The following is a 19,064-nucleotide window of genomic DNA, read 5'->3' on the forward strand; positions in this document are numbered from 1 at the left end:
TACTTGCTATATCTAGGAAATGCGTAACCAGAAGGTGGAATTCAAATACACCCCTGACCATGGAAGAATTTTACACTTTACTGAAGACAACTGCATCGATGGAAATAAAAATCAAAGAACTAACGAATCTATCCCAGGCCATTGGTAAATAATCCTTGGAAGAAAGTTATATCTCTGTTGGACACTCTGCAATAATCAATATTGTATCTCTGATAACTGATCTGTTAATTCTATATTTAATAACATACAGTGTATATAACTGAAAGTCAGGCTATTGTAGATACTGTATATAGTTTAAAATGATATTTAAAAATAGTAAGTAAATGTTATTTTAATTGAAAATAAAAAAATATTTGAGGAAAAAAAAAAAACAGCTGCTGTGGAAACTATGTAGTGCCATCCATTAAATGGTCATAGCAACAGAAGAAATAGTGACAAACAGCAGACTGCAGTTTACCAGCCACTATTAACAGATATTGTTTATTGGTGTAGTACACTGATAATATTGACTAATTTCAGACTCCGCCCAGGGAAATAAAAAACATTTCACAAACGAAAAATACAGAAATGTAAGCAATGACAGAATTGTTCACAATAATTTCACAGAAAATCTGTGTTATGTACATTCCAGTGAACAAGCACAGTGCAATATACAATCAAGCAGAGTGTAATGTACAACATATACATTAGTTTCCAAAGTGCCTCAATCTTCAGTGAATCTTGAGAGGAGAACAGACTTGGAAAGGAGATCAGTTAGGTCATATGTCCTGTGTTGGAGGAGGAGCATTTAGTTTGGATGAAGTGCCTTTTGAGTTACATTCTGAATTTGGCATAAGTGTTGATTTCCTTAATGTTAATGATGGGGAGACTTGCCAAATTGAGTAGGCACCCAAAAGAAGAAAGTATGTGTAGTGCTATGCAGTTTGGTTCTGGGGGTAATGAGAGTTTGTGTGGCTTGTGAGTAGTGCCTCAAGTTGTATGAGGAGTTTTTTTCATGAAGTCTGGCTGCAAGGGGAAATAAATGGATGAAGTCGGAGTACTTTCTAGAGTTGGTTTCCTAAAAGTAGGTTAGATCTTTGGTTTATGGGTATGCGTTTGGCTTTTTCTATGGTGATACAGTGATGCTTACAGACAGGTGAGTTTATAATGAATCAGCAGATGTTGTTAGAGAGAGTCTGAAGTGTGACAATGTTTTTCTTGGAGGCAGAAGCAAAAATTGAGAGTACATATTCAAGTTGAGAAAGGAGAACTCCTTTGTAAACAGCTGTTATGGCTGGTGGGAACAGAAAAAAGGAGATAATTTTAGCGCCAAAGAGGAGGGAGTTTATTTTGGCAAATACCAAAACAAGGAGAAATGATATGGATACAATAATTTCTATCAACCAAATATGCAGTCAGGTAATACATCTGATCTGTAGTTTCCTGCAAGCTGTGTTAAGAGCTAGTGAGATAATGAGGCAAATAGAAAATGGTATGAAGATCACTGGTAAGGCTGATTTTTTAAAAGTAGGTCAGGTTCTGCTTTTCCCAAGATGACAATATACACAATCTACCAAAGAGAACAAACTATGCAACCTGGTCATGTCAACATACACAGCATGCAGGAAACTACAGATCAGAAAACTGACACAATTCACCAAATAACTAACATGGGATGCATAAATTGCTAAAACGCAGTGTTTTTTTTTTTCAAAAGAGATAGCAAACAGGAAACAAAGGGATTGATAAGCAAAGAAAGAAGCAGATAAAGAAAGAGAGAGAAAGAAATAGCATAAGGTAGACTGTCACTCAGACAGTCACTGAGGGGATACATAGTCTTCGGGTTTATCAACGTAGCTGCCAAGCAAAATTTGAGACAGGTAACTAATTGGCTGAGAAGCAAGAGGCACAAAATTGACATTTAACAGTACAGCAAATACAATGGCATTATCAAACATAGGAATATAGCACTCCATGCATGTGTTACTGTGTAGTAACATCACTCTGTCTTGGACTTCACACTCGATTTTGACTCACCTCAGTAGTAATGATTTTATATGTCCTACCCTTTCTTACTGCTTAAATATGCATGACAGACAAAACAGTGCTTGGGCAGGCAGAAGAATCAAGAAGGTAATGACAAAAGATACACAGGTCTAGAAAAAATAGTCATTGACCTTTGTCCAGCATCAGTACCCATGTTTCAGTTATACATGTGCATTTTAAACGATTGGAAAGACAGATGATCTGACCAATGACTACAGTCAAGAGAAAAAGTATTAAATCAAAAATACATAATTACCTCTCCTTTATATTCCACTGCCTTAAGTCCAGCATATATTGGAACAAAACAACTACCTAACAGAACCTGGAGGAAAAAAATACATATTCAGTGCTGAATAATTTAAGAAAATTGTTGAGAATGAGCTACATTGGTGTGGATTAAAATTTAACAGGTTGATAACAGTAATGTTCAAGAGGAAAACAGATTTGTGGCTGGTCAAATAATTATCTTTCATACACAGTAAATAACATCAGCACGAGCTACAGTGTAAAAAATAACAACCCTTATCATGAAACAAATTACTGCAACTAATGATTATGTGCTACCAACAATGTGCAATGCTTAAATGCCAAACTTAATTTTACAGTTTTGTTTCTGCAGTAGGCTTAATACATGGATATGCAAAATGTCTTAGACAACCAAATTAATTGAGGAAAATTATGCGCACCATCTTTTTACTTGCATTAACAAAGATGTATAGACAGCAAGAATCAGCATAACTTATTTTTTTTTATAAAAGCCTGTATGTACAGAAGTAAGAAAGGAGCACAAAAAAATAGTCCCTAAACCTCAGAAGCCATGCATTCTCATTTACAACCAAATGAAGCACAACTTGTTACCTTAATGAGGTCTTCCCTGGAGGCAAAATTTGATACTAAGTAATTTTCTCTGGTCTTAATGCTGGTGAGTGATATATGAAGACGATTCCCAGCTATCTCATGAGCATTGGATGGAAGTACAGAGTCTATGCCCTCTCTGAAGTATAGAAAAAGATGAACATTATTCATTTTTAATTATTCAACATCTGCTAAATATTTTAAGGAGAGAAATGCTTAGTTTTTATAAACTAACTTTAGCAACAGACAAAAAGGCAGCTTAGCTTTGAACTTTATAATTAGCTGTCTGTTAAAACAGATTTCTGACAAAGCAGAATATGAGATGCATACTTAATGAAGCATACCTCAACATGTGCATGAACTCATATCCTGGAGTTACTGCTCCAAATTTCTGCATTCTTACATCTTCTGCAAACTTATAAGTAAAATCTTTGCAAACCTGTAATAAACATTCAAAACACAAACTTTGCATCAGTAACAAAGTTGTACAGAATACTGTTCAACTATATGCCTCTCTATCTAAATAACTTCAGCTTTATTATTTGATTATATAAATGAAGTAGTTTGAAGACCACTTTCAAGACTGACCAATGACACTGATGGTCCAGTGGAAATAACTATTTAGGATACCCATCGAATTATCCATTATATATATATATATATATATATATATATATATATATATATATATATATGTACTAAAACATTTTACTGAAGTCAAACTAACAATTCTAATGTTGTAAGTGTAGGCATTACAGTTCACAAAAAGACAGGTGTATTAGACATAGAAAAACGATGGTCTTCTGATACAAAACATTTATAATAATGCACAAATACAAATACTTATTTCTGCTGTTCTCCAACATATAGTTGCACTCTAAAAATGCAATATCTAATGAAGTACAACTCTGGAGAAAAGAAAAAATTCTGCATTCTATCCAAAGAGTTCCACTTTTGTAAAAGCTCACAGTCAGCATATTAAAATTTCAAGGGGGTGGGGTCAAACCACACATATTGAGGGCCACAGTGTTGTACAGTATAGTATAGCAGACCACATAAACACACAGGGAACATAACATGAGCATATGTATTTATTCATTGACTTTTTATGTATTTTATTTATATTTATCCACATGTCCTTGTCTTTACATTTTGTGTATGTGGTTTTTAAACAGAATTTTTCTGACTCTAGCAATTAACCAAGGGCAAAACTTAAGTATAGTAATTAATTGATTGCTGAGTGCTGAATTAACTGAGTGGTAGGATCGGTTGTTCTTTTTAATGAATTAAAGTATTTAAGTGCTGTTGCTGTTTGAATGAACTGTTTGATGAAGCAATGGTTACCACTGCAAAAGTGCTCACCACTTTGTACTTAAAAAAAAAAAAAAGATTTTACTTTGTTGTGGTTCAGCTTTTTTATTCCAGCCACCTTTTTCTTATGTTCTTATTTTTGGAAACTCGATCATATAGTCTTGTCCATATGAATTTCAAGTTTCTGAAAACTATCTGACACACATCTATATATATATATATATATATATATATATATATATATATATATATATATATACATACACACACATATATATATATATATATATATATATATACACATACATATATATATATATATATATATATATATATGGCTCTACTACTATTCACCAAAAGCACATTTCACTGAAACACATTTCACCGTGCACTTTTCACCAAAAGCACATTTCACCGAAAACACAATTCACTTTAAGACATTTCACTGAAAGTTGTAGATGGCCTTTTCCCCACTGTAGTGCGACCCTGGAGTTGGTATATATAGTTTGGGGGGGCACCGCCCCCCCCACATGGTGGGGGTGGGGGGCGTAGCCCCCACATATTTTAAATATTTTGAATTATATACATGGATACATGTAATTGCAATATATTACTATTCTGACAATAATATATACATAAAATATGTGGGGGGGTACTATATATACCAACTCCAGGGTCGCACTACAGTGGGGAAAAGCCATCTACAACTTTTGGTGAAATGTGTTTCAGTGAATTGTGTTTTCCGTGAAATGAGCTTTCTGTGAAAAGTGCGCTCTAATTTGATTTTCGGTGAAATGTGCTTTCAGTGAATAGTAGTAGATCCATATACATATATATATATATATATATATATATATATATATATATATATATATATATATATATATATATATATATATACATATATATATATATATATATATATACATATACACACACACACACACACACACACACATTATATATATTTTCAGGGAAATACTGAAATCTCGAATTTCAGTATCTCGAGCCCAAGAAGTGGAATCCACAAAACAATGAAAACTAAAAACCGCAAAATTCAAAACCTTGAATACCTGACGTTTTGAATTTTGCGGTTTTACTACACATACACACACACACACACACACACACACACACACACACACACCATCTACCACACAAACACACACAATCACTCTACTACATGAAAGCAGGGGGGCAAGCACCCCTGCGCCCCCCACACCCCCCCTATGTAAATATTTTCACTCCGAGGTTGCACTACATACAAACACACACAAAACACTACCACACAAGCTACTTTCTCTTCGCACACACATCACAGCAACAGAACACACTGACACACCACAGCCCCTACCCAAACCCCTTAACACACTTACCTGAATACATAACCATAGCAGAACTTTAGAAGCGCCAAATTCAAAACCTCCGGTATTCAAGGTTTTGAATTTCACCCTTCTAAATGTTGGCTATTATGTGGATTCGGCTTATTGGGCTCGAAATACTGAAATTGGAGATTTCAGTATTTCGAGCTTCTGAACGGAACCCATACACACACGCACTCACACATATAATTATAAAATGTATGTGTAGATATCTACCCAATATCTAAAACTGTCTACATGTATGTAGGTGTTTTATATATATATATATATATATATATATATATATATATATATATATATATCGACTTCCATAATGTCAAACTGGATATAGTCAAATCTACATGATCGACGTCAAAAACTACACAAATACCAAGAAGCTGTGTTTTGTCGGGGGCAAGCCCCCCCTGCACTCCCTGTGGAATGTTGGTTGGGAGAGTTTGAAACCATATATAACAAGGGATTGTGGGTATGAATTTATCTAATCAAGTCGGTTAATTCAGGACAAAAAATGCGGACTGTTTATGGAGCGTTCATACTAATAAAAGACAAGTTTTTATTTTATTAGTCGTCTCTGTCTACTTGTGGCATTTTTTGTTGTGCCAAGGAGTTTGAGAGGTTATCTATTTTGTTGGCGCAATTGCCCCATTTTTACATTTTTGGTGGTTTTGAGTTATTTTAAGGGACATGGAAAGCACAGTTTCCTCACCACGGCAAGAGCAAGTGAGGAATGACAACATCAGCAAAACACGCAAATTGACTGGCAAGCTAACCCAGATGGTCAATTTGCTCACACCTACTGGGCAGTCCCTTGCCTCTGTGCTTGGACTTACTAGGAGCAACCAGGAAGTCCTGACAACCGGAGAGGGTGAAAGGGGTGTTAATCTCAGTAGAGAAGGGGTAAGAGTACCGGATGTCCATAGAAATGGATCGGAAAGTGTTTTAAACAGGCTAAATAATGACAATGCTGCTATGGGAGATCCTACAGGACTTCCAAGGATTTTTTTCTTCTCAGAATGGCAAACTGGAGAACACTAGGTCTGCGAACCATTTGAGGGCTACTGAAGATGGAACACAAAGAGGTGACTGTGTGTTAAATGTTTCTAATGTTGGTCAAAATCTTAACTGGTTGAAAGACCAGCATAAATTTGTTTTTAATCTTTCTCAAACTGTAGTCAATGACACTGTAGAACCAGACACTTTTCAAGCTAATCTGGACAAACTGTATGTGAAGATGGCCAAATACAAGGCCCTGAGTATTGATACAGATCATTTAAATGAACGTCTGAACCTGAGAATAGTCCCAAAAGGTTTAAGGGTGTACAAATACCCAAAGAATGTTAGTACAGGGTCTGAATATCATAAGGAACTGCTTGAGATTGTTAACAGATGTGGGTTAGATATTGTTAGGGTAATTGTTCGACAAAATGAGAAAGTGATGGCCACTCTTCACCAAGACACAGAGGATGTTAATAAAAAAAAATTGTGAATGACTTATTTACTGTTGATGCAGAGAAAGAGAAATATTATCAAATAAGAAACAGAGTAGATGAGAAATGTGTTTTAAACATTAAAACAAACAAAAAAAAGAAAGTACATAGGGATATTATGGAATACAGGGAAAATAGGAGATAACCTATGCCTAAAGTAACAAGAAAAGATAGGGAGGACAGTAGAAGTGAATTAGCTGACCCAACAAGCTAACAGACCACCACTAATGGTAACAATTTTTATATTAATAGCTCATTTAATGATGGAAGGAGAGAAAATGTGCCCGATAAAAACTGACCCTTCAGAATATCCCCCACTCCGTAGATCAGAAAGAATGAGTAAAAAGCCCCCCCCCAGTACAATCAAGATGTTTTTACCAGAGGGGCAGATGGGGGGTGAAGGAACTAAAGAAAGTTCTGATATTATTATTATTATTATTATTATTAGGGATGATTCCAGGTGGACTATGAACAATTATCACTTTTTCAATTATAGCAATGCTGAGTTGATGAAGGAACATTTCGATCTTTTCTTAAAAGGATTTAAATTTATACCTAATAAGAAATGTGATTTAGCTAAACTCATAATGGACCTTAAAATGTTCACAAGGAAGGTAAACCTGGAAATAATTTTTGGGGGAAATGAAAAAACCAGGAATAATGACAGTTTAAGAAGAAAAAGTGTCTTTAATCCCCCTTACATCCACAACTGGTGAACTTTGAGCGGGTTGTGGAAAAACAACTAAGAAAGGAAATCCCGAAAAATAAAAGTGGTTTCAACCTTACTAAGAGAGAGAGAAAGTAGTTTTAGATTATTTTAGGAACAACAACAAATTAAGGGTGATGAAACCAGAAGAGGAGTAGTAATTACAGACACGATCATATATGAGGCAAACAATGTTGGACATTTTAGGGGATACCAATACTTAGGGTTTTGAAAAATGAGATCACCATAGCATATAAAAAAGATAGATTTGGCTATACGTGATCTCCTTATGGAAGGGGTGATTGATTTTGATACTTACAAATATTTGAAGAATGATGGACCTAAAATAGCCACCATTTTTGGGATCCTCAAAGTACATAAGGACACGAAAAATCCCCCCTTATGACCAACTGTATCAGCTGAAGGGTCCAAGACAGCCTTGTTAACTAAATACCTGGATAGTAAACTAAAGCGGATATGGGGAACTGAAAATGAAATATTAAAGGACTTATGGGAATTCCTTTCGAGTACAACACCTGAACAATATAATGAAAATGTGCTTTTTGCTACAGTAGATATAAAAGACTTATTCTCAGTAATTCTGCATGTAGAAAGATCAGAATGAATTTCGGCTTTGCTATTGTTAAAGGAACTAGTATTAAACAACAATTATATATTCTTTGGTGGTGAGTTCTTCCAACAAATAAAGAAAGTCGCAATGGGGGCAAATTGTGCCCCAACCTATGCAAACATTGTATTAGCAGTTTGGGAGAAAAGATTTATTCTTAACTCTTAATATAGTACATGTTGGTCCCTGTACAGACTATTTTTAGATGACATATGTATCTTTTGGACCGACACTGAAAGTAGGTTAAAAGAGTTTATGAGTTATATGGAAAACACCACTGGATTTTTAAGATTCACTTACAACATTTCTACGGACAAAATTAACTATTTAGATGTGACTATACAAAAGTCTAATTTAGGGTAAGGATCAACAGTTTATAGGAAAGAAACCTTTTCAAACTCACATTTACACTATAGAAGTACACATCCGACCTTCCAGAAAAAAGCACTGTTAAAGGACAGTACATTTCAGCTAGTAGGATGACATCTAATGTGAAAGATTAGAGCTTATTTTTGGAAAGAGGGTACCCTATAGACATGATACAGAGCACATGGAGAGAAGTCAAGGAAAAACGGACAAATATATTTTTTCCACTTTTAGAAAAAAGGGGCCCTGGACAAACATTTAGGAAAGACTGAGGATGAGAACAGATATGACTGGACACATATTATGGAATATAATGAGGACAGCAGATTGGTTAAAGATGTTATTCAGAGGGAATGGGAAAATTTTGTTGAACTGACGGACTTGACTACTGTCAAGTCTGAGCCATTAAAAAATCACTTACAGAAAAAGTTACAACATAAAGGAATTTATAGAACATGGTAACTGTGCTGGTGGTGTAATTAACAAGAAATGAGTGGGCACTTATAAGTGTGGTGCATGTTCTCAATGTCCTTATATTATGAATTGTGAAAAGGTATTCATCCCTAGCAGGAACAAAGAAATAATAGGTAAAGTTTACAACAATTGTAATACCCTTGGGGTAATATATTTGGCTATGTGTGATTTATGTGGGGGATTTTACATCGGTAAAACTGAGCACAAACTAAGGCAACATATTTACGAGAATTACTAAGATATTAGTAATCAAAATGAAAAAAATGCATTGTTTAAGGACACAGATTGTATGGGGGTTAAGTTTTCTTTTTTTGTCATTGAAAACGTAGCTGTGGATTTAAGGGGTGGACCTTGGGAAATGAGACTTGAATACGGAGAGTTATTTTGGCAAATTAGCCTTGAGGCTAATAGTTTCCCTGGGCTTAATGGAAATATTAGTACAGCCCCTGTATTAAAATTGAGGGCAGCTAAGCTATAAGTCGATCCCTGAAAAGTAGTATGACTACTAGTTGAATTGGGGAAGAATATTTCATATTTAATTTTTGTTTTTTAACGTAGGTATTCTTTAACAAAACATGTATGTTTTAATAATACTTACAATGGTCACGAAGAAAGTTAACCCTGTGGAAGGATGAGGTTTTTAAACGATTCTGCAACATGTGTAAAACTATAAAAAGCCACTAGATGGAGCTTTAGACCACATTAGTCATAGTTCAGTAAGTTAAGTTTAGAAATTTTAGTAGGTACAATTGCACTAAGGTTTATTATAGGATGGTCATATTTTTATAAATATATTCTTATAATTTTTATAAATACATTATTATAAATATATTTTTATAAATACATAAAACTGTTGTTTTACACATATGAGAAGGGGATTTTGTAACAAAATATGTTAGGCTGTGACTTACAAATCACAATATCTGTTATGTTAATTAAGATTGGGGGCATTTGATCGAAAACTGTTGAATGACTGGTTGGGAGAGTTTGAAACCATATATAAACCAGGGATTGTGGGTATGAATTTATCTGATGAAGTCTGTTAATTCAGGACTGTTTGTGGAGCATTCATACTTCCCCACTGTACCACAATTTCAGTACAAACAGTTTGACATTACAGAAGTCGATCATATGGTTTTGACCATGTACACTTAATTTGATGGGGGACCTATATATACATACATATACAATGGTATTTGTGTAGGGGGGATGTCTGTGTATATATTTAAGTATTATATATTTGTGCAGTATATATATATATATATATATATATATATATATATATATATATATATATATATCTACTTCAAATTAACTAAAAACCCACTTACCAAAAGATGAAATCATCAAGACGAGATGCCCGAAACCTGATTTTAATGAACAAATGTATTGCCAAAACCTTTCTCAGGGTAAGTATCCAGTCGACCAACATTTCAAAAAGAAAAGAACAACACGCCACCCCCCCCAACTAAATATAAAAACTTGAGATCATACTACATTGGGGGAATGGGCAAATTTCCCTATGTTGGTTGACTGGATACTTACCCTGTGAAAAGTTTCAGCAATATAGTCATTCGTTAAAATCAGGTTTCAGACATCTCATCTTGGGAATTTCATCTTCAGTTAAGTGGGTTTTCTGGGAAAAGTTTTTAAACTTCCAGGTTAAAATGTTGGAGATGTTGAACAGAAGAATACATGCTGTACTAAGTAAGTGAGGGTTTCTTATGATACCAATCGTTTCATCATTAGGGTTTAGGAGTACATCTGTCTGCAGGTTAGGTTTAGATAAAGGGCTAGTAAAGAGGACAGTTTTAGCACTGTGCGAGTGTTTCCAGGTTAGGGTAGGGGTAAGGAATAGTTATGGAGGCAGATATAGTACTGTGTGAATGATTTCATGTTAGAGTCATGGTTAGGCAAGGGGATAGGTTTAGTGTTATGCATTGTTGTGTGTTTGCATATAGTCTGTATCTGACTTTTACTGCATAGTGGTAGTGTAATGGAAAGGGTTTTTCTATGGTAAGGTGAAGGGTTAGGAAGAGATTTAGGGTTAGGGTTAGCACACATAGTAAGGTGGTACGGGGGAGGTGGCAATTTCAGTGTGTTTTGTGAAACATAATATGTTAAAGTGGAATTTTCCATCATTAAGGAATCTGGACCAGAAAGGTTTACAACAGTAAGTAAAAAAAATGGAGAAAAAACTAGGAGTATTCCCAATGAGTTAATATATTTGGTGGAGAATGTGGGCAAAATAAGATTTCTGCTACAGATATCCATCATCTGACTACACAGAAAACTGACATAGGAATAGGAGATCAGCCCCCAGAAAAGACTTTTGACAAGCCTAGCCATGGGATTACCATGGCATAGTGCCACTCAACCTTAGTCCCAGTGGCTTTGTTGAGTAAAGCCACTGGAGTTATCCCCGGGGTGAATTTTCTGTTTCCCATCCACTCATCAAGATTCCTCTTGAAGATGGTCAGTGAGGTGCTCTGCTTGACATGCATGGGAAGTCTACTACATAGCATGGGCAGTATCTGGGTTATGAACCTGTCCCTCCTGAATGTTCTGTTAATTGTGATAATGTGGTTGAGGTCTCTGGTGCATGTGGTGGGGAGGGATTGGGACTTCTTTAGATGTAGCATTTCTAACAGAGCTGGGTCACACATGGCTTTGTAAGTCAAGCAGAGATTGCCTCTAAGTAGGCAATATGAGACAGAGAATAGTTGGAGTTTTTTTGAGTCTGTCCCTACAGAACAAGTGTTTAAGGCCTAGGATCCCCTTTGTGAGGTACTTTTGCGGCCTCTCCAGTTGTTGCAGGTGTCTAGAAAGGTTTATGCCAAATGGGGCATTGTACTCGATGACTGGCCTAATGAGGGAAGAGTAGAGGGAGACAATGACCTCTTTCTTCCTGGATACAAAATCCTTAGTAATGAGATCTGCCACATAGAAGGACTTTCTGACCACAGTGGCAATGCGGTGATCAAGAGATAGGTTGCTGTCAACCTGTGTTCCCAGATCTCTTATAACGCCTTCTGTGTTGAGTGGAGTACCATCAAATTTGGTAATTCATGGGAACCGGGTTTTTCCCAAAGGGGATGATGACACATTTTTTGCCATTGAGCTTAAGGCCATGGTTCTGACACCAGTCATTGGTCTCTGTAAGGCCATTCTGTAGGATGTCAACATCACTTGGGGAGTTAATAAAAGCTCCCAACTTGCAATCATCTGCAAACTTTGTCAGCCAGAGTGCCTTCATGTTAGTCTGGACTTCAGAGAAGTAGATACCAAACAGGAGAGGACCCAGGACTGAACCCTGTGGGACTCCACTTGTGGTGAGCCAGAAGTCTGACTTGGAGTCAGCTACTTTCACACCGTGGGTTCTGTGAGCCAGTTTGCAACCCATCTAGTGATATAGGGGTTGATGCCTAACTTAGTTTTTCTATGATTCCTGAGTGGGGAATGGTATCAAAAGCCTTGGCCAGATCAAGGTAGGGTGTATGATCCACCTTGGCTTCATCCACAGCTCTGGTGACCGACTCAAAGAAGTTAACCAAGTTGAGCAGGCATGATCTACCCTTCACAAAACCAAACTGTGTGTGATCTAGAGTTTGGAGATTCCCTATATCCTTGTTTATTAGGTCCATGATGATGCATTCCATAGCTTTGCATATCAGATTCATCAGGCTAATGGGGCGATAGTTCCCAGGGTCTGCAGTCGCTCCTCCTTTGTGGATAGGGATGACTGTAGCAGTGTGCCATTCAGTAGGGACAAAGCCTGAGGTGAGGCTGTGACTGAACAGGGCACACAAGTGAGGTGCCAGTTCACTCTGTAGTTCATGTAGAACACAGCCAGGGATATTGTCAGTTCCCATAGAAGCTGTATTTTTGGCCTTGGACAGTACTGTTTTAACCTGTGTAGCAGTAATACTGGGTGCCTAGCAATCTACTGGTATTGTGATTTTGTGAGAACATTCTTGAACACCCTGCTCTCCAAACAGACACACTTACATAGGTATTTTATTGTACTAAATGGCAACTTACTCTTAGCACTGATGTGCGAGGTAGAGCAATGTCTCTGTTGAAGCAGGCAAAAGTACAGTTTTGTACCTACCATAAATGTAGATGTTCGAGGATCCACATTGCTGCAGTCCTAACTATTGCAGTCCCGCTCCACGCATGACCGACGCCATATCCTCAGTCTTTTCTTGCCCCAGATGTCAGAAAGACCTGAAAAGATCGAACATCTACATTTATGGTAGGTACAAAACTGTATGTTCTTCATTCATCATTGTGCTGCAGTCCTAATTCATGTTGATATGTAGATGCTGTAGTCTGGCAGGCCACCTGTCTTGTGTATCCTCCATTTATTTAGATGGAGCTCCCCAAAGCAATGTCTGAATTTCTGTTCGAATCTCTCTGACTCACGTCTGGGGAGCAGAGAGTCCCTTGTTTAGGTGACATTCCTATGACTGACACAAAAATTCCTTTTTTGAATGCAAGGTATTATTTGAATTGGCAGTGCTGTGTCCATACATTTTTGAGATACCATTGCAGCTTCCTCATATGCAGTTTGGCATTGGGCACCAGAAATCTAAGAGATGATGAACCTAACCCTAAGGCTTGACTGTCCTTGCAATCAGCCAGGACTGAAAGAGATATTGATGGAAGTAACTGAAAGATTCTTTCTTTTTTTTTTTGTCTAGGGTTAAAAGGCTACATGCTGCTGTGCTATTCAGTCTCACAAGCACATGTCTTGAGAGGGTACTAGACTAGACTTTATTTTATTTCGTTCTAGAATACCCTAGGCTTCTGCTTGCTGACTATGGCTTATGAAATCAAAGAAGGTCTTCCTTTTTCTTTTTTCTTGAGCTAGCAATCGCAGTCGGAGTCCAAAAGTAGGATTTTTTTGAATTGAAGTTAGCCACTAGTAAGCTATCACTGGAGCCAGAACCTTGCAGATGACTAAAAAAAACAATGCACAATATATTTCCCTACATGATGCTAAATCCATTGCATATGGCCCTAAATTTCAAATGTGAAGATGGGCTCCATATTTCTTTAAGCAGTTCCCTGTTAAGTGTTGATCACTATCACTACCTGGAAATATTATTTATACTTTGTTCCCCCCCCCTCTCCTATTTAGGAAGCATTTTTTTTATTTACTCCCATCACAATATTTGTTAAAAAGTGTGGGCAAATAGCTACAAAAGCTCTTGTTTTTATCACCCTGTATCTTCTAGTGGAATAAAAGTGCATTCCTCTTACTGGATTTCGTAATTGCACTACAGATTCTTATATTGTCTTCACTGATGCTTCAATAAAGCATAGAAGTGAAATAACATTAAACATGATAGATATCCGAAGTATCAACTGCAAGAACAGATATAAAAAGCATTTGCTTTAATAATAATATTACTCCTTTAGTTTAGCATAGGACTCTGACCACATGAATGGAAAGGCTGCAGTCAGAAGAGAAAATGCTTATTGTCATGCAACAGTTGAAAATACGTAATGCACCAGATTGTATGTAATAATATAGCTGAATGGCATTCTAATCTAAGCCTGTAACATAAAAGGCAAATCATTTTAAAATGTATACCCCAAACAACATCAGTTTCAAAGAGTGGTCTACCAGCTCAAGGCTGCCTTCATGTGTGTAAATGGCAGGGAGGTACACAAGTACAATCTCTTAACCTCTCAAAGCTAGTAATGTGTTGTTCATGATTTAAGTATAAGCTTTATATTCAACTGTCCTATATCATGGCTATTATGTGCGACAGTGTATACACTTCCTAAGTCTTGAAGAGACCATTACAACAAACTATTGAAAATACATCTAACTGGTGCTGTTTTTGTATTGGACCTAATTGGCTGAATTTTTACACTCTTCACTAACAGCACAGCTCTGCAGTATCTCCTATACTTCCATTATATTTCCAGAGATTACAGAGGCAATTATATGCACATACTGGTGAAAGGCACAAAAATGAAGTGTTAAGTATCTGCTATTAAACATATATATCACAATCATTAACTGTATTCTTCACAAATTAGGTGCTTGCTTTCAACAGAGGAAAAGACAGCTGCAGAAAACATTAACTAAGATGGCCACTACAGGAGGGATAAAGTTCCCCAGGAGGTCACTACAGGTTTATACATAGTTCACCTGTCACTCATTCCTGAACCTAACACTGGAGATGGTCAGAATCCTTCAGTCTATAGCCTTTTTCTTCTCCTCTCCCATGTGTATTTTGTCTGGCTTAATGCAAAGTCTGGATGCCCTAGCTAACTGGACAAGTCACTTCTGGTGCTATCTGCTCTTTCTCCTACTCCAAGCAACATACACTCCACAAAATACCACCAGCCAGCTCTCATTATCCCAAACTTCCCACACATGGGTTCTGCTGAGTACTTACTTACCCCATGTACTACAAAAATCTAGGGGCTTCCATGCTGCCTGGATGTCCTGTCATCCTGCACACCCAGACAGCTTTCCCCCAAAAGCTTGATTGTTTTGTATATCACTGTAGGGGAAACAAACATGAAGAAGCATGTAGCCAATAATAATGAAGCAATACAACAGTGCTGCTACTCCATACTCCGTCACTGGTCACATGTTCTGTAAGTAGGAACTAAAGCAGTCCTTTACTTATTCATGACATATCATTTCAAGTAGTTCTCTCTCACTAACGAACTCTATCTAAAATATACAGAATCATCTCCTTTCATATGAAACATGTACTAGGAATCTTTTTTCAGTGATGCTAGATTAAGATATAACGCCAAACCTTGGTTTATATCACAATTCCATTGCAGCTAATCCAGATGAAAATATAGGATTTAAATAAGTGGTCCTTGAAAAACTGTACATCTAATTGGAAGATGTATTAAAAACTAAAAATGACTTGATAGAAAGTTGGATTGCACCCTATGAAGCAGACATCACCGGCATTTCTGAAATATGCCTTAATAACGCAATGGATGACTTTGTAACATTTCCTCTAGTGGGTATGGTTTCCCATAACCTGACATGAAGTACAAGGGTACAGAAGATGTTGCAGTTTTATAGCAGCCTGATTTGCCATTTCACACACAAAAAAGCAAAATGAATAGAGTGCAAACAGAAAGTATCTTAGTTTAAATGACTATGCCCTGTCTTTGTGTTCAACCAAATGCCAGTGTAATAGTGGCTGATGAAGCAATATACTGGTTGACAGATAACCAAAATACTGGCATAACTGTTACTGGACCTAAATATAAACTGGAAACAGAAATACAGAATGATTACAATTTTCATACTACATCATACCTGAACGAACACCATATTTGGGAGACAGTTTGTTAGAATGGATCATGACAACGTGATCTAACAGCAATGTTGTCAAGTGTCCTGGATAATTCAGTAACTGAACATTTATCCACGTGAATGACATTGGGTTATGATAAAACTGACAAAGAAGAAAGTTTCTGTTATGCTAGAAATATTGCAATGTTTAAGCTAATAAACTTTTGTCAGTTAACTAAACTACAGTTTGCATTTAAAGTTGATGACCCTATGCATTTCCTCACTTCACATACTTCACACACTTCAACACAGCATGTCCCCTCTGCATAAACTGAAAATTGTTGAGATCAACTTTGATTAGCCTAAATATCATCAAATAATGCATATTACTGATCTTATGAAAGAAGGAATATAGCAAATCTGATTATACTCAACAGTAAACAAAGCTATTATCAGGAGCAGTTTTTTAACTTACTTATGGCTAAATAACTTGTGTAACAATGGCTAAACAACTACTATCAGTCATTGTATATTTTGTTTCCTCTCATATGTTTCATCCTCCATCATTCCTACATGAAACATCACATAGTGTACACCTTAAACTCATAATAAACTTTATCACTGAAATCCATCCACAGTGGCCATATGATACAGTTCGGCCAGCTGGCCATTTACTAATCACCTAAAAATCTTAATAGCTTTACTGAATAAACTCCTTCCCAAACTCAAGGTATACAGTACATCCATAATCTAGTTCTCAGAAAATATGAAGAACTCCTACAGGAGGCATTCAGTCTAATTAAGGCGCTTCTCATTACTTTCCATTCAGCAAACTAGAAGTACTTCCACGGGTGGCAAAAACATAACTACTGAATTCCTGAATGTTAGCAGTTCTTATCTACTGGGTCACATCAGTAGACATTTGAGTTCCATGACATCAGTCCACAATTAAAGCCATAACTTGAATCATTGCTTTACTGCCTCTCTTAATACATTTCATGCAACAAATACCTTTTTGTTATGCTCACAATCCAGGATTTCCCTCTAGGTAGAGACAATATTATTAATTGGCATATTCCACAACATAACCCCCATTCTAGCATCTCATTACGACTCAGCAAGGGACTATGGTCCATTTGGTCCATATTTGCTCTTAATTTTGCTCTTAATCTAGAACTTGCTAGCTCAAAAACTAAAATTGATTTATCAGTAAACTACATACCAACCTTCCACAATCCACACTATGGAACAATATCTATAGTTAATTTACAACTCGCTGAGTAAGGAATAGTTTCTTTCTTCTAAGTGATTTATATCTTGACTGGCCTGGCCACAACAAACAGAGGCAGGAAGAATCACTCTCTATTTAACTTAACCCAGCTCATCCAACATCCAAATAGATATAATGCCACTCCGACAAAGACAATTTTTCTGGTCTCACACTGTAATATGTAACAGCAGCTCAATAACATTTATGCAACTCTACTTCTGTAATGCACTATGTTGGAACATGCAAAAATGTTTGCTTAGGCACCTAGATCATGGAAGAAATAGGTCCTAGGACCAGTTCACTTACCCACTAAGCAAAATAAAAAAATAAAATATACTGGACTTTATTGCCACAATTTTCCTCAGAGAAGCAACCAAATCAATGCCTGCCCAACTGTCCTCAGTGGCCAAAGCCCTCTTGTAAAACAGTCCTTCACACGAAAGAAGTCATCATCAGTTATAACATCTGTTACATCTCTTCACACCACAAAGAAGACATTTCGTCTGGAGTTTGGAAACACAGACTGGTTGCAAGTCTTCGTTGATAACAATCCCATTACAGACACTTTCTATGTGCATCTGTATTGCCATCCCTATTTAGGACAGAATGTTTCCTCTTACAAAGGTAGTAAGGGATCAATATCCATACTTTACATCAATTCTCAAATCACTACTGGCACAAAGAGACAAAGCATGTGAAACATGGAAAGCCAACCCAGCAAAAACATCTAGAAAAGTTTCTTACAAAGAACTCATGTAGGTGGCCAGAATAGTTGTAAACTCGGCAAAAGAATCAGATCACTGCAGTAGGTATACAGCACAATTTAGAACCCATAGAATGTTCTGCAACTCCTTAAATCACTAACAGGAACTTGGTATTTCATGCACTCATTCTAACATAATCCCACAGCACAACATGGGGATTGTATCTTTAATCTCTATGAGGCCAGATATGTCCAACTCTAGTTTTATCAACATCCCCTCAAACAACATTTGCCTCCCAGGGAGCAATGGTGCTGATGCTGCTAAACTTCACTTTCAACCAAAAAGATTTTACAAGAGTCCCATTCTCATATATTACACCACAGACTTAAATTTAGCTAGTCCTATCTTAAATAAACTACTGCACATTTACAGCCTCACTCTCAATACCGACATAAATCTGCAAAACTTTAAACACATGATTATTACCCTATACTAAAAGCTAAAGCTCCATCCCACTGCTTTAATTGTATCTTATCACTAGTATGTGCCAACAGGGTAAGAATCTTGAAAA

The 19,064-nt window shown here is 36.6% G+C and overlaps 1 protein-coding gene across 1 annotated transcript in view; it reads right to left on the reverse strand.

Moving 5' to 3' along the window:
- Window positions 1-19,064, reverse strand: part of PNPLA4 (patatin like phospholipase domain containing 4) — a 385,692-nt gene that overhangs the window by 189,659 nt on the left and 176,969 nt on the right. The window contains exons 3-5 of the mRNA XM_044072459.1: window positions 3,225-3,319; window positions 2,884-3,019; window positions 2,282-2,347 (exon numbers count right to left, since the gene is read on the reverse strand). Coding sequence (XP_043928394.1) covers window positions 2,282-2,347; window positions 2,884-3,019; window positions 3,225-3,319 — 297 coding nt within the window. The remainder of the gene's footprint in view (window positions 1-2,281; window positions 2,348-2,883; window positions 3,020-3,224; window positions 3,320-19,064) is intronic.

The sequence above is a fragment of the Protopterus annectens genome, chromosome 5.part0 (assembly GCF_019279795.1).
Source record: "Protopterus annectens isolate FY-2018-M chromosome 5.part0, PAN1.0, whole genome shotgun sequence".
NCBI lineage: Eukaryota > Metazoa > Chordata > Ceratodontiformes > Protopteridae > Protopterus > Protopterus annectens.